Genomic DNA, 16543 nt, shown 5'->3' with positions numbered 1-16543 from the left:
GGAACAATTACAAAAGAAAATATCCCTTAAATTGACAATTTCCATAAAAAACAAAGTCAAACGAACACAAAAATGCACTTTTATTTCAACATTTTTCAAGTGAAAAATTATACCAATCAAACATTATTAATTGATAATTCCCAATAAAATAATTTCTAGGCAATTCAATTCTCTGAAATTCGTTTTCTTTCCACTCAAATTCCATCTTTACAATCAAATGGACCCTAAATGTCAATATCACATTTTTATCCAAAATGCCTAGCTTGCTACTTTAGACTTGACTTGGTGGGCTAAAAGTGGCAACGACAATAATGATTTGTTACATCAATCACATACCATAAATTGTTTCGAAGATCTTGCTCTGAATTCCCTTTACAGCCTCACCTTCCCATTGGTTCAATTCCTCCTCTCAAGGTAAGCTGGTGGGGTCGACAAACATATTGGCTCGGCCACCCAAAAAGGTAGGAGTGGGCAAAAACCCGCCCAAACCGCCAAACTCGTTTCTCTCTCTCTCTTTTTTTTTTGGTCCATGGGTTACACAATCGGGTCGGTTGGGTTGGCCTGTGGGTTAACAAGAAAAACCCGACCCGACCCAACCACATTAAAATAAATTTTTTTTAAAAAAAAAAAAAGGGAAACACCACATAAAAAAAAAAAAAAAAAAGCCCTAAATTAATCTAAAGACAAGTTCTCTCTCTCTCTCTCTCTCTCTCTCTCGTCTAGCCGACCCAAGCCCTAATCTATCTCCTTTAGTTTCTCTCAAATCGTCGACGACGATCGTCGTTCTCCAATTGCCGGTCATCATTTTGTCCACACTCCAGGGACTAAGGTAAGTAAATTTTCTCATTTTCTATACCTATTTCGCCCTTGTTTCTTATGCATCCCAAGTCCTACCCACTTCCCCTTTGCATAAAATTCTTAGAGATTCCGATTCTTCTGTTTTTGCAATTTTATTTTATTTTATTTTATTATTATTATTTTTTTTTTGTGGCTATAGAATGAAAAGCTATACTCTATTAGTAAAGATCTCCCATTTGGTTCTGACAAGCTATACTCTGTTAGTGAAGATAGAACTATCTGCATTTGGGACTGCAACAATGGTCAGGTATGGAAAGTTTTCTTATCGCTCGACTAAACTTTCACATTGAGTGAATCAGACGTGCGATCAATAATATGATTATTCACAATTCAATGTACTGGTGCTGTTGATCTCAATGGTGAAGTTGGGTGCTTGATTAGTGAAGGTCCATGGTTGCTTGCTGGATTACCAAATGCTCTTAAAGTAACTAATGTTCTTCACATAGTTTATGTTGGGAATCTACTTAACATGCACAGCGAAAATTAAAATAATTTTCGATTCTCACCAAGAATCGCCTTTGTGTTTAGATAGAAATTGTGATAAAATTGTACCTTTTCCAGATTTGCAAACTTCTTTGCTATTCTTTTCGTTCCAACAATCTTGATTCACCATCCACAGCTGTTCAATCGTCCAGTCTCCAACAGTGACCCACACAGAGAACAAGATTGAAACTACCAGGATTTTCTCCTCTTGTCCTAACAAGAATAATTATGAGAAAAATCATATGGATTAAAAAACCCTAGCCATGTATTTATATAAGTCCAAACGGGCCTAGCCTGGTCCGGTCCGGTCCAATATTTAATTAATCCATTTAATTAAATCCGGTCCGTGAATTAATTAATCCAATTAATTAATTCGAGCCTATAAATAACCAAACTAATTAATTAATTTATCCAACGATTGTTAAATTAATTAATTGACAAATTGCAATCTTCCAATTCTCTTTTGTGTGCGACCCATCGGATTCTCGATTACGATACCTAACGAAGTGAAATATTATTTTGATCTAATCAAAATTGATAAATTAAAACACCCGTTTAATTTATCATCAATTCACGCTCGCCGTCCCAGATTGACATCTAGCAATGTGTCAGGGCAATACATGTGACGGGAAATGTTACGTGGTATGACAAAACCAAACTCGTTCGTTTACCGTGAAACTATAATCCCTTCGTCAATATGATTCGATCAATTACGAGATATAGAATTGTATCAATCTCGAATATTGATCATATCTTTCACTCCACTATTAAGTTAATATAAGTGGAAAACTCATTTTCGACTTATGAGTACACTTTGGCCAATGATTTCGTTATCGATTTAATTGAATGAAACACAGATCATAATCTCTTACTATCTAAGAGTGACGAATCCTTTATTGGTCAATCACAACCTTCATACGATTCTTGACGTACCCGAACGATGTCGTATTAACGGCCCTTTGCAGAGCAACATCCAACATCGCCAAAGTATGACTATCCTCATATAAGGTACCATGATGACCTCAAGTCAAATGACCAATTCTCCTATCGAACGTTAGAAATTAGCCACTGACACTCAGATAGTTATCCATGTGGAATCTCTCGGCGGGTCTCCAATGTTTTGTTCTATAACAAAACATCAACATGTTCATTTAAGTGTCACCACACTTTAATTTATGAGATCAGTTACTTACTTCATAAGTAAGAAATGCCAAACGTGATGGTCTATCCGTAATAAAGTTATCAGTATCTCGTTATTACTTACGATCACAAATGATTTAAGATTCATTTAGATGTAATTTATATCTCACAATCACAACTCTTTATGATTAACAAATTACGAAGATTTGAATCTACGGACTCTATTATTTATTTAATTTTTTATTAATTAAATAATAAATATGCAATTAAATTGCATTAATTATATATATCAAAAGTATTTATGTCCAAAATTGATTGAACTTAAGGCATAATACTTACAGTTTATTCTATGGTTGTGGACAATGATATGCTTTTTCCTATAACAGATGTAACTACTTTTGGAGCTCTTTAGTGGTTCGTAATTTTTAAGTTTGTGATTTTGGATCTCTATAGTATTGTGAGTTCTTTAGTTAGTGCAGGGTAATTGTTTTAGTTTTTTGCTGAGGAAGAGTTGGGGGTAAGGTTATTCTCTGAAATTTCACTTTTAGTTGTGGACTATTTACCACATTCTGGTTTCTCATTTTTATGTGTATTATGGCTCCAGGAAGGTACCATACTAGCATGGAAATGGGTATTGAAACCACCATTTTAATCATTGTGTAACAAGTTGTCCCAAACCGACCAACCCAACCCAACCCGACCAATGCATAAATGGTTTGGGTTGGATTTCTAACAAACCGACAATGTTGGGTTGGGTTTGGGTTGGTGTAAAAATCGACCCAATTCAACCCACGCCCCCCCCCCCAACTAAAAGGGGTTCAGTCAGCCCCCAGGACACATCTCCAAGTGGTAAAAGGGGAGGGTGGAGAAATCCAACTTTGCTTGAGGCTGCTGCGTCAAGGGTTCGAATCCTGAAATATGGATTTGGCTCTTGGGTAAGTGCAAGTGTACAAGCAGCATTCCACCCTGTATCCTTAGAGACATAATCTGCGATTTATCTCCCTCACGATTCTCCAGGACAGGAGTGGTGGGGGACTCTTAAGGTTAGGATTTAACCTTTTTAAAAGGGGTTCAGTCAGAATAGCCTCGTGATTCTATGACTTCTTGTGGGGTTTCCCATGATACATTTGGGAGGCCTTATGGAGGAAACGTAACAAGTGCAATTTGTTGAAATTGAAATTTCATTCTTTTCTATTCCACTCTAATAAAATCTCAACTCTTACAATTTCAGTACATTCATGAAACTAAACTGAAATAAAATCTCAAGTTCTCAGAGTGCCAACGGATACTCTTAAGCTTGTTTTGGTATTGATGTTATTTCGAAAGTATCAGCTTTTGCTGTATTAAAGAAAAATTCGGCTATGGGAAGTAAAATTAAATGTATGGTTGATTTTTTTTATTTTCTATTTTTTCCCAAATCTACATTTTAACATTTGAGAAACAAATTGATTTATTGTTGAGTCGATATTTACTAAAATGGACATTAGTTATAACAATGTCCTTTTGTATTAAAATAGGAAAAATTATATTTACTAAATCTCAAAATCTTAAAAATTAAAAAATAAAAGCATACTCTATATAGGAGAATTAATATTAAAATAACTTTAAATTGTTTTTTATGCATCAGATTTGTAGCAGTTTGGTTTCTTAATTAAAATTTGAAATAGCAATTAACATAGTACATAAAAGGAACTAAATTAATTAAGCACTGTTTGATATAGATTAATTTTTACCTAAGTCAAAATCCTCATTTGGGATTGATTATAGAACCAATGACTCCAAACCTAAAACTGGAAGCTTCGACAAATTTTAAGTGAATAAGTGACTCGTTCATTGAATGAAAATTTAACGTATGTTTGGCTAATGTTTACAAATTGATTATAATGAGTATAAACTCGACTAAGATTTTAACCAAATCAAGAAAGTCGTGAAATACAAGAGAAATTCGTGAATTATGAAAGTAACATGAGCATTTAACTTACCATTTTCGAATTGGATCATTTTATTTTTCATAAACTAATCAAAGAGAGAGAGGGTTTGGGGTTTGATTTTGATAGGGATTTGATTCAAGACCTTGCAATTATTTTCTTATTGACTTTTGAATTGTGCGTTTGAAACTATTAAAACTGAGTTTTCCTACCGGTACTCGAAGTTTGACATCCGAATTACCTGCTACTCACATGGGGGGTTGGGGCCCCACGCCAATAAATGTGTGGGGCCTGACCCCCTCACTCACATTAGGTAATCCGGCGTGTCAAACGCTGGGTACAAATAACATTTTCCATTAAAATTCCACTATTTTAACTATTATAATCAAATTTTCAACGGAAGGATAAGTCATGAATAATAAAAAGTATTTATAATTAGTATGTTGTAAAAATAATAACTTGATATTAATGTAAATTATAAAGATTTAATTCTGTGAAAATGATCGCAACAATTAGCTTAATTAATTTTTCTTAAAGTAATAGTATTAATAATAAGTAATAATTGTGTTGTGAAAATGATCGCAACAATAATAATGCCTATTTTGCGTGAAAAATCACTTTCCTGTAATTCAATAGTTGAATTAGGTGAATATTTTGAGCGAAAAATCACTTTCGAGTAATTCAATAATTAATTCTAATTTAATGTTTGAGAGAGTAATTTTGTGTACGACAAAATTTTTGCGGGCCTAAACGCCAATGATGTTTTCACTTTTGACGGCGAGGACGGGGATACGGAGACTTGAATTTTAGCCCTTGTTTGAACCCTTTATTTTTATCGAAATATATTTTTCAACAGTGATTTGATCTCATTTTAATTACACATTCTTCATTAAAATAATATTATACTTAAATAAAAAAATTTCTTTATTTTTTAACGACATATTTTCAATCAATACTATATATATATATATATATATATATATATATTTGACAAGAATAGAGGTTTGGTTGTTAGATAGAAAGAAAAGCAACCAAAGAATTCGTTTTCACATACTATGGCCGTACCACAAATTTCTCCATAATCATTTTTCACGCCATTTCATTTTGAAAGATGAGCTATTTGTGGGACCCATTTCTCATTTTCACACAAAGTTTCCACCAATTTTTGCTACTTTCGGCATTCTACAAGATTAGACAAGTCTTGGTCCCAATTGGATAAGCATGGATAGGTAAGCTTTACAAATTTACTTATAGGTAGATAAGTACATTTTAACCTAAATACTTTTCATTATTAGACCATATTTGGTACAGATTCTTAGTAGATTTTGATAAAAATGATAAAATTTAGGTTAAAGAGTTCTGCACTTCATGAAATGTGTAGTTAAAATTAATTATTGACTTTAATTTGAAATTAAAATCAAATTTAAAAAAAAAAAAAAAAAAAACAGGACAACTAAGAGCCAAGCCAATGAGGGAAAGTTAATGCAAGATTTTGGGGGAACAATGAGACATGAAATTTGTATGGCATGGGACATGGCTATTTTTCTTGTGTCTAAGTGCACAATGATGTGCCGAATCTAACAAAGATTTGATGAATAATATAAACATAACACATTTAATTTTGTTACTTAATACACCGCCTTCTAAAAAGGGAGACAAATGCCTTTCGACTAAAAGATGGAAATCTCGTAAGTTGCAAACATGTGGAAAACTAAAAAAGAAAAATGTTTTGAGTAATTGGATAGTACTTGTGAATCTCACGCAATGTGTAGATAAAAAGTGATTGATCGGTTAGAAGCAAATTATAATCCAAGTGCCAAACATTTGCAAAGGTAAAAATTTCTTTAAAAATGTAATATTTTAAAGTTATTTAAACACGATTCAAGATAAAAGTTACTCCTTTATATTTTTTAACGTAGCCAAATGTGCTCTAATTAGACGATGCTAAAATAAATTTGTTTTAATAGACATCTTAAAAATACTTTCTAGTTTAGTGAATATTTGTTCAAAATTCCAATTCTATTTTATAATTAAGCTAGTTAGTATGATTGAATTCCTAATCCAATTTTCATGTTTCCAAACAAAGCCCCTTTTTATTGTAGTGTTGGATTAAGATTCATGCTATCTATATGGACGTAGGATCCAAAGAGCAAGTGCTTCATAACTTCTACCGTTTAGCAATGATTATCGCAATTGTCTTGTTCTTGAATCTTCATCGTTAGTTATTTCCATCGACATGTTGTTTTGCTTGTTCTCATGGATCATAGTCAGGGACGGATTTAGGGCGGGACTAGCTGGGCTGTAGTCCCCCCTCTACCAGGCCTAATTAATTTTTTTTTAGGGTAATTTTCCCTTTTTTTTTTTTTTTTTTTTGTAAAAACATATTTTTTAATGTGTAATTTTTTTTTCACGTATTAGCCTCGCTTGAAGTTTTTTAGTCCGATCTTAAATTCAATCATGAATCCGTCCCTAATCATCGTTGAACTCAACACCTCCTTGGCTGAGCATGTTTTGCCGAGAAATTGTTGGCGTATGTGCAAATTTGTCCACTAGTTCTATGATAGTTAAATTTTGGTCTCGACTATATAAAAAAAAAGTTGAACCCCAACCTTAACGGTCTCCCACGGCCCCTGTCCTGGAACATCGTGAGAAAGGTAAATCGCAGGATATGCCTCCAAGAGTATAGGGTGGAAGACTGCTTGTACACTTGCACTTATCCAAGAACGAAATCCAAATTTCAGGATTCGAATCCTTAACGCGGCAGCTTCAAGTAAAGCTAGATTTCTCCACCCTCCGCTTTTACCACTTGAAAATATGCACTGGGGCTTGGTCTCGACTGTGTAAGTTTAGTGCTTTGGTATCATGTAATAAGATTCTTTAATATAATAGTTTAATTTATCATTGCGAGTTGGATATTTTTTCAGCAAAATCCATTTTTTAATATATTCTACAGTTGGAATAATAGCTGATTGATTATTCTTCTGTCTACACTACATTTTTAAGTCGTCGTTGACTAGGTATGTTGTGGGTCAACCTAATGCCTTGGGCCAACTTTTTTAGTTGAACTTGTCAGTAAGATTGAGGTTCATTTTTTTTTTAAATGCATTTTTTCTCTCTTTTCTTTCCAATCATATATTTTTTATTAAAATAATATTACGGATAAATAAAAAAAAATTATTTTTCAACTACACATTTTTCATCAATTTATTATTTGAAAATTTATTTTTACATAAAAATGAATCTCAAATACCCTCTGAAACTTAATATCTTCATATCAACATGACCCAATATATGGCTAGTTGATTTGCAAACTCTCTAATGCTACTCCACTTATATGGGATTCAAAATAACTTGTCATTTCTTAGTGTAACATAAAAACAATAATAATATACTTAATAATTTAATGGGACTTTTAGATAAGCTAGATTTGAAATCTCTTGTGAATGGAATAATATTTATGGATTGTGGATTTGAAATAAGAGTTAAGACATTTTACTAGAAATTATTGCCAGATTACTTGATAGATGATTTGTTGGCAAGGTATGACTGGATGTAGAAATTGAATATTTTTTAAACAGTCCAATAATAAAATGTCACATAACATCATATCAAAAATTCTAGCAAAAGTTTTTGGCAATGTAACAAGGTTCTTAAAATATCTTATAAGAAGGATAAACTGGATTTAAAATATCAGGTACATGCTACTGCTTATCAGAGGATTTACCTTTGAATCGGTCCACATGTATAGGGGAAAATTTTACAGAAGTGTTACATATTACACACAACAGTAAGATGAGTGGTTTATTTTATGTAATAAAATATTTACATAGGGCCCACCCCCAATGTGAGGGCCGATACAACTTCTGCAAATTTATTCCCAGTACACAGGGAATAACACTCTTACGTCTACATACATAGAGGGAATGATGAAAACTAGGCCGTCAATCATATTCAAGAAAATCATCAAGTCCTACAATCATACAATCCACATCAATACTGTGAGTGCTAGCCGTACAGGAATACACGTCAGAAGAAATCACATCCCCATGATCAGATCCTGATGAAAATGCTGTCACGGGACAAGAAGTTTGATCAAATGTCGTGAGATGACAAGGTGAGATGAAGTAATCGGATGATCCTGATATGATGTTGGGCAAATCTTGAACTTGTTCATTGTTCTTCTGTTTCACTGGATCATTAGGCTTATAGTCTGGTTCAATCTGGGACTCGAAACTCCAGATGATCTTGGAAGAAGTATCCCCTGCGGTGGGATCCATGATAATAGCTTGAGATGATTTGTATGGATTATTGCAAGTGTGATCATCATAGTATGTTGTCCTGAATTTTGGCGGATCTTCTTGAATCTTTTGGACATGTTTTGTTGCTGGGCATCCCTGGTCATACTTGTGCGTGCACCTAAAGTAGTTTCTGCATTTCAATTGTCCAAAGAAACTTAATTAAAATGTTAATATATTTGGATGGTATGTCACATAACGTGATTGGACTGCCTCGACCGTATTAAAAAGGGAAAAAGAAAATTAAATATTATTTTACTAAGTTATAACATAGACCAGATTCATTCTCTACAAGTTCGGCAGAATTGATCCCATTTTTTAATTGAAGTATTTAATTAAGACAAAGATCATGAGCAACTGACCTAACAGAGTGCTACTCAAAAAAGAAAGAACTAGAAATGCTCCTACGTCCTACACTCTTTACTGGTACCCCTAGGATAGAAGGGGTTTCGATAAACGATCAGCGACCGTGACAGATCGGGGGCACCACATATGCGCCCTGTCATAGGAACCTGTCACGGTGGCAAAACCCGGATAGAACAGTAAGGCACAAATTTCATGCCTCTTCTCAAAATTCCGTCCTAGAGCTCAAGCTGGACTTGATCTAAGAAAATAACGATGTTTTCTCAGCGCCAACCGATGAAGAGGCGACCTTGAAATTTGTAATCTCGTTCTAATTCTATCTAGCATGTCGTATGGCATATCAAAAAACTAAATAAATCTTCAATACTAGAAAAGAATACCTTGGATGTGGGGAATTGAGTATGGATTTTTGTCCATACTTCCTCCATGCATGGCCATCATCAATCCAAGAAGAGGTTTCTTTGATGCACGTCTCGGAAGTTCTCCTGAAATAGACGTGTGTGAAGATGCGGACTAGAATGAATCCAAAACTAATTAATTATTAAGCAAATATAAGGCTTTAACGAATATAATTACAAGAATATATTAATTACCTTCTTTTGTAGCATCCTCTCCGATCCTTTCGTACAGAAGTCTTACAACTCTCGTCGGAATCTTCAGACTTCTGGTGGCCATCCAAACAAAGAGAATCAACCCCTAGCACTTCAGAAACCACATCAGACTCGCCGGTGCTAATGTTTGGAAGACTTCGATTATAAGAATCCAAGATTTTGTTCACCAGAATCTGAGCAGACGTCATTCCACAGCCGTCAATAACATCAGTTTCCGGCGATTTACGCAACAAAGCTTGAAGCTGCTGCGCAAATTTCCGGCCACGAGTTAACTCTGCGATTACTCTTTTCCGGCCAGTGGCTGTACTTGCAAGTAAAGAGGACTCCATGTGTACCGTGTACGGTGTACTGTGTCTGTCTTTTCCGGTGTGAAGGATATGAAGTACATGTATCGAACAAAGGCCACTCATATATATGCTCAAGAAATTATTAATTAATGAAAAAGAAAACAAAGAAATTTCCATGAAAGCTCTACGAGATTGGAATTTGCAATCCCACGCGCAGATTCTGTCCAAAAATTTTGGGTTTTACTTTCACGCCCTGTTCAATATGGTACATTTTCCGTGGAAAATGGAAAAAAAAAACCCTTTTGTGAGTTTGACAGCAAAAATTTTCCTAGCAACTTCTTTTCCTCTCCCCTCACGTGATGGATTTTTCGTGAATTGGTGGAAAATCAATTCTCATGGTTTTGGTGAGAATTGGTTTTTCACATTTTTTATTTTTTTACAATAGAAACAAATTTTATCCGCAATTATAACAAATTATATCCATTTAATTGACAATTTTCATGAAAAATGAAGTCAAATAAACACCAAAAGATACAAAATTTCAATATTTTTGGGTAGAAAATTATACTAATCAAACATATTTAATTGACAATTTTCAATAAAATAAGTTCTAAGTAATTCAATTTCTTGAAATTCATTTTCTTTCCACCCAAATTTCATTATTCCAATCAAACAGAACCTTAGTCGATCATTGAGATAAAGACAAAAAATATATATATACTATTTTTTTAGCTCAACATGTTACTGCTTCAAGAGAAAGCCCCATCGAAATTTACTATGAATCTTTAGGTATTTATTATGAGATTTAATAGTAAGAAGTATAAAAAAAGAAATTCTTTTTATATACATCCGAACCACTATTGGTCATATTTCCCTTTATTGAGAAGTCGAAAAAGCCGTGAGCGACATTTAAACGTTCATTTTCAAAATTATAGTGGCAAACAAAATACCACTTTTTATTCAATATCTCTATGGGGAAAGGGGGTTTCAACCGCAGATATTGACAAAATAATAATTATTGTTAACTAAGGAAAATGATTCGTGATAAAGACAAGATACACTTGGGCCAGAAAAATCTATGCACACTCTTCCATGTGAAATATTCATCTTCATTGGAGCTTTTTGGTAGTAGTCATGACCAACAACCATTAGTTGTCGACGCGTTGGTAAGGTGAGAGCTTCAAGCCCAATTTCTGGTGGCGCATCCCCCACACAATCGCCCGACGAAGGGGGGACGGGGAAAGCTACAGGCTAAAAAGTTTCAACCCTTCTTTCAGGGCACCTCATCTTATCATTTTGTCATAGCTTGTTCCCGTTAGGCCGAAGTGTTTGGATTAGAACAAGAAACCGTGGATACATTTCTTGATAACGCAATCCGTGAATAACTAATGAGGGACGGTCATAATAAAGTTTACAAGTCATTTTCAGATGAGCTTGACTGCAAGACCCACGAGTCGAGCAAGGACGAAAGCCGGCCTTGGTGATCTGACAGTGTTGAGTGGAAGGGCCGTCGCTCAACGGATAAAAGTTACTCTATGGATAACAGGAAGACCCCACATTAACAATAAAGAATGCGCTAAACTATTAGAAATTAAAGCCTTCCAAATATGCCCTTATAAATACAAAATTGACAGGACATCTCCAATTTATTGATCACGTATTCAATCTCTTCATCTATCATTCCAAAATTTATTAGTATAGTATTATAGCAATCATTATTCTTCTCAAGGTAAAATACAACGTTCGTTGCGTTATTTTCTTATTTATTTAATGGAATAATTGTATAAATTATTTTCATATTACTTATAATTTGTACAGTCAACTTTGGAGGCGGGAAGAAGGCCATGGAAAAATTGAGTAAAACTATATTACCCTTGGTTTTTTAAATGAAAATCGCATTTTTTGTTTAGTTAATTGAGTATTTGATGGTGGTTGGATGGAATGATCTTTTTCGTAATAAAAGGTGAAAGGTAAAATTGTCAAAAAAGAAAGGTAAGGATGTTTTGTGTTAATAAGTCTTTGTTGAGTTAATGGAGCATTTGACGGTAGGTGGATAGAATAAACTTTTCAGTAATGAAAGGTAAAAGTGAGGTTAAAATTGTCAAAAAACGAAAGGTATGATGTTTTGAACAAAAATATTGAAAAATGAGGACGTTTTGCGCTGATTAGCCTTAAAAGTTTACTAACAAAATTTTAAGTCATACCAAACACGGGCAAAAGATGACTAAAATAGCTTTAACTTGGGCAATTTTACTCACACAACCTTTCGACTTATAATTTATTACATGTGAATTGTCCATTATATTTAACGTCATGTAGGAGTTCGAGGTTAAACCGCTGGAGTATGAGTAGTGCAATAAAATTGACGTTTAAGGATTCGATTAAATATATTGAAGTTCATTGACTAAATTGAAATTTTAGTAGAAGTAAAGTGGCCAAAATTGTAATTTGCCTAAAGTTGTTTGACGGTTTAAATCACGTGTGGATAGTATCAAAAAGTAGACACACGCATTATTAGCGCGTCGTTAAATATTATTGCGCACACATGATGACGTATTGTCTACATCGTCATATATACGTAAGCCATATGCCAGTTGGAACCTTGAATAGATTTTAAAAATTTGTTTTAAATATTATGGCCCTACCTGTAAAGATAATAAAATTCACTCCACGTTTGGTTTTAATTAAAATCGATCAAAATCTGATTTTAATCTAAATTAAAGTCGAATGATCAACATTAATCATATCTTTCATGGATCCTCCAACTTTTTCACCATACATTTCAAAAACTTCTATCACAATATACTAAAAAAATTTAATTTTAATCCTCACTAAAAATCCTCTCAAATTTTAATTTAAGACAAAATTAACAATTAATTATAATCGCATATTGTATGAAATTCATAACTTTTTAACCATATATTTTATCAATTTTTATCAGAATCTACTAAAAATCTGATTTTAATAGTCCCTATTTTTGTAATTAAAAATCATATTTCAAGTGAGTTTTGGAATAGTGAATTTTTGGAGAATGTAGTTAAAAAATATTTTTAAAAAAATTAAGTTTATGTGCAAAATATTATATTATGAAGATGTGTAATTAAAAATGAGTTTTAGAAAAAAAAAAATGGAGTTTTGAAATGGTAAACAAAATGGGCAGATTTTGACGAGTTTGATGAAACGTGTATATTTAAAAATTTGATAACAGTTTTGTATCTAATGAAATGAGTAGTTACAATTAATTATTGACTTTGATTTCAATTTTTATTAAATTATTAAGTCACACCAAACAAGATCATAATGAATAGATAAAGGCTGATTTAGTTAAAAATTATATTTTTAGTAATTTTTTTATAAAATTTGATAAAATGTATAGTTAAAAAATTGATAAAATTTGTGAATTTTATTATGTAATTAAAATTAATTATATACTTTAACATAAATTTTATCAACTTTTTACTTTTTAGCTAACATAAACAAGCTAAATTCTCATAAAATTACAATTTATTGGCGGCTAATACCTCGCAATGCTTATCCTAAACTTGCAGTTGTAATTACAGTAATGGCCTTAACTAGGATTAAAGAATCTTGCCACGTGAGTCTGTTGGAATATTCTTTTGTCGTTTTATGAGTTTTGTGTCTTTTATTTTGGAGACTGAGCCCATGTTTAATTCTTATTTCTTGGCCACAAAAATAAAAATATGATCGTTATCTATCATATTTAACTTTTTATTTTTTGTGTAAGTTTCGTAACGATTATATTTTTCTTTTTCGCTCTTAAATTTATGAGAATCAAATGGGGATTGAAACTACGTCTTATGTTCTTGAGTTTTGCTAGAGAAACAGGACCGCATATTGAGGGAGACATGTGCCTCCCTCTATTGGCAGGGTGCTTGCCCACGTGGTCTTGTTTGAGAAGAATTATTCTATGTTCTTTCTTTCGTTGTTTGAACATAATTGCACCAATTACTTTTAAAAGTTTCGAAACTCGTGTTGTCATACACATATTCATTAAATACATGAGATGAGTGGTCACCAATCTACGCGTCTGCAGCTATGCATTTATTGTTTTATCTTCTTAAACAGTCACAAGTTTAATTTTGAACGGTCTTTTGCACCGGCACCTTTTAAAATTTTAAATTATTTACTATAATATCATTATTCACCACAGACTCAAACAATAAAATATTCTGGACTAGCCCTCCGAGACATATTTTAGTGGTGCAAAGAACAAGGGTAAGGTATACTCAACCTTGCTGGCAGCCACAGTGTGAGGGTTCGATTCTTGAAACATGGATTAGGACTCTTTGTGGGCACTAGTGTACAGACAACTCTTGTTCCCTGACCTAATAGGACACATCCCGTGATTAACCTCTCTTTAATTTTTCAAATAACGTGTGCCAAACAAGGGCTTAACATGTTTATCTTAAGAAAGGACTTTTTTTAAGCTTTAAAATGGAAATATTTTCCGCTTCTTATACATCCAAGAGTCCTTTTTAAGATAAACGTCATCATTAAACAGCCCTTAATTAAAAAATTATGAAAGTTTTGGGTAATGTTATCGTATTAGGTAGTAATGAATACCTCATAATTCTATGACTGTAACCTATTAAGGTGAAGTGGCAAGTGTTTATCATTGGAACTGAATTTGTGGATTGTCATAATATTGGAAAAATCTAAAACAGCACTACTCTTTCAAATTGTATATTGGGTAAGCATTAATATCAGATTTTCCATTCAACACCCGTGCTTTTGGACATAGCTATGCATGATACTGAACTAGAAATGCTGGAACATATGACATCGATTCTTCATTTAGTAGAAGAGAAGCAAAGAAACTTAGAGCTCATCGTGATAGAGGAAAGTCTCCAAGGCATGCTTTTTCTTGCAACCCCATTGGCACTTCCAAGAGCACAAGGAATTGAAGGTAGTTAACCTAGTTGATTGAAGAGAAATGATGTCTGATGTTGAAGGAGACTTTGAAAGAATAACTGCATACCCATCGTCCATGTAATCTGTTCCTTCAGGAAACAACTGCCACAGAAGGCAACCACCTCCACCGCCTCCTTTCCTAGTCGAGTTCAAAAGGATCTTGTACACATTGCTCAAGAAGGTATCCCGGTATGTTGAATTATAGCCAGGATCTTTTGCTGAAACACCAAACTCGGCAAACACAACAGGCATTCCGAGAGAATTCTCAGCATCTTCGATATGAGATTGTATCCATGACTTGGTGAATTCTATATGAACATCCGAAATTGTTTGCGAAATCCTTCATATGATGTCAAAAATACCCCTCAGAAAATCACATAGGAACTCAAACGAAAGACGAGTATTTGAAACATGAAGTTTTACAATTGTAGTAGAAGCATAAGAAGTTTTCACAATTGAGTTCTCCACATGAATCGAGGTATTCACTTAAGACTTACGATATTCTTGGTACGATAGGCTGGATAATATTAGGAAGAATATTAAGCTAAAATCTTGTTTAATATACTATCGAGTCTGGTTCACTACAGCACGCCAAACATAAACTTAAAAGAGTGAGAATCTTTCAAAGCCATAGTTAATATTTACCAAGAGTCTGGATAGATGTGAACAGAAGCAAAATCAACCCCAAGAACTTGATGATTCCTGATAAAGTCGGTCCCAACTTGTTGAGCATAGGTATTTGGGTTAAACTGAAACCTGTTAGGTGTAGAAAGACCATAGAAACCTTCCAATCCAATCTCGACCAAGTGCTTTGGATCAACACTTTTCACATATACAGCCATTTCTTCTATCCATTCCTAAAAAAAATAGTATTGGCACTTGAAATATTTTCAGAAATTGTTGCTGTTATAGTAAATATCAAGCCACGCGACTTAGTAGCAAATTAATGTTTCAGAATTTGTTAGATCTATGTCTTAGATTTTCTTTAGTTCTAATGAGAAACCGAACCTGCAGCTTATTTCCAGAGGGATCTGATTCACACCGTGGCTCATTCATCAGTTCCCAAGCGAAAATAGTAGGATCATCCTTGTAAGTTATGTTTGTGATAGTATTGGCTCTGTTTAGCAACGTCTACAGGAGCCAGAAAGCATTAAATTTCAAATTTTGGAGTAATTATTACAAAAGGGTTAGAGTATATTCAACGAACTTACCTTAACATGGGCTTTGTAGTAGTTTCTGAGAGTTGGATGTGAGAAAAAATCATCATCAGAAGTCAAATTGAGGCCGGCAGCTTTACCCCATTTGACATATTGAGATTTGCCACCATATGCTTCCCAGTTATTAACTAAGGATAATATGAACCTTATCTTGTACTTCTTTGCTTCACTTATAACAAAATCCAAGGCCTGAAACCAGAAAATATTGATTTTTTAACATAAAGATTCAAGTTTTACATGGTCAAATAGGGGCTAAATTTGATTTGTTTATTGCAATTGCAGAGATTCCAGTCGTGTATCATACGGTTCATCATACCAAACATGCCTTTTATGTGTTAATTATGCAGAGTGCTACTGCTAAATTAGAATTGTAAAACAAAAATGCACCTTGAAAACTTCTTCATCATAAGCAGAAGGGCTTTTCTGAAG

At 33.5% G+C, this 16543-nt stretch overlaps 2 protein-coding genes across 2 annotated transcripts in view; both read right to left on the bottom strand.

The window, feature by feature from the left end:
• Positions 1–8128: 8128 nt before the first annotated feature.
• LOC111403024 (probable WRKY transcription factor 53) lies at positions 8129–10094 on the bottom strand. The gene is made up of 3 exons (XM_023031369.1): positions 9661–10094; positions 9448–9552; positions 8129–8837 (listed from the first exon to the last, which is right to left on the bottom strand). Exons 1-3 carry the CDS (start codon positions 10086–10088, stop codon positions 8351–8353), a joined length of 1020 nt encoding a protein of 339 aa, XP_022887137.1. The 5' UTR covers positions 10089–10094; the 3' UTR covers positions 8129–8350.
• Positions 10095–14601: 4507 nt separating this feature from the next.
• LOC111404337 (mannan endo-1,4-beta-mannosidase 6-like) overlaps positions 14602–16543 on the bottom strand; it is a 6682-nt gene continuing 4740 nt past the window's right edge. The window contains exons 3-7 of the mRNA XM_023033156.1: positions 16502–16537; positions 16109–16303; positions 15906–16028; positions 15543–15754; positions 14602–15237 (exon numbers count right to left, since the gene is read on the bottom strand). Of these exons, the coding sequence (XP_022888924.1) occupies positions 14805–15237; positions 15543–15754; positions 15906–16028; positions 16109–16303; positions 16502–16537 (999 nt within the window). The 3' untranslated portion in view covers positions 14602–14804. The remainder of the gene's footprint in view (positions 15238–15542; positions 15755–15905; positions 16029–16108; positions 16304–16501; positions 16538–16543) is intronic.

The sequence above is a fragment of the Olea europaea genome, chromosome 11, assembly GCF_002742605.1.
Source record: "Olea europaea var. sylvestris chromosome 11, O_europaea_v1, whole genome shotgun sequence".
Taxonomy (NCBI): Eukaryota; Viridiplantae; Streptophyta; class Magnoliopsida; order Lamiales; family Oleaceae; genus Olea; species Olea europaea.
The sequence above is the reverse complement of the archived record's forward strand: the minus strand, read 5'-3'. Positions and strand labels throughout refer to the sequence as shown.

Coding starts and splice junctions, on each gene's coding strand:
- LOC111403024 (XM_023031369.1), bottom strand. CDS start 10,088: ATGAGTGGCCTTTGTTCGATACATGTACTTCATATCCTTCACACCGGA. Junction 9,553..9,660: donor AGAGGATGCTACAAAAGAAG/GTAATTAATATA, acceptor CGTCTATTTCAG/GAGAACTTCCGAGACGTGCA. Junction 8,838..9,447: donor CTCAATTCCCCACATCCAAG/GTATTCTTTTCT, acceptor ATTGAAATGCAG/AAACTACTTTAGGTGCACGC.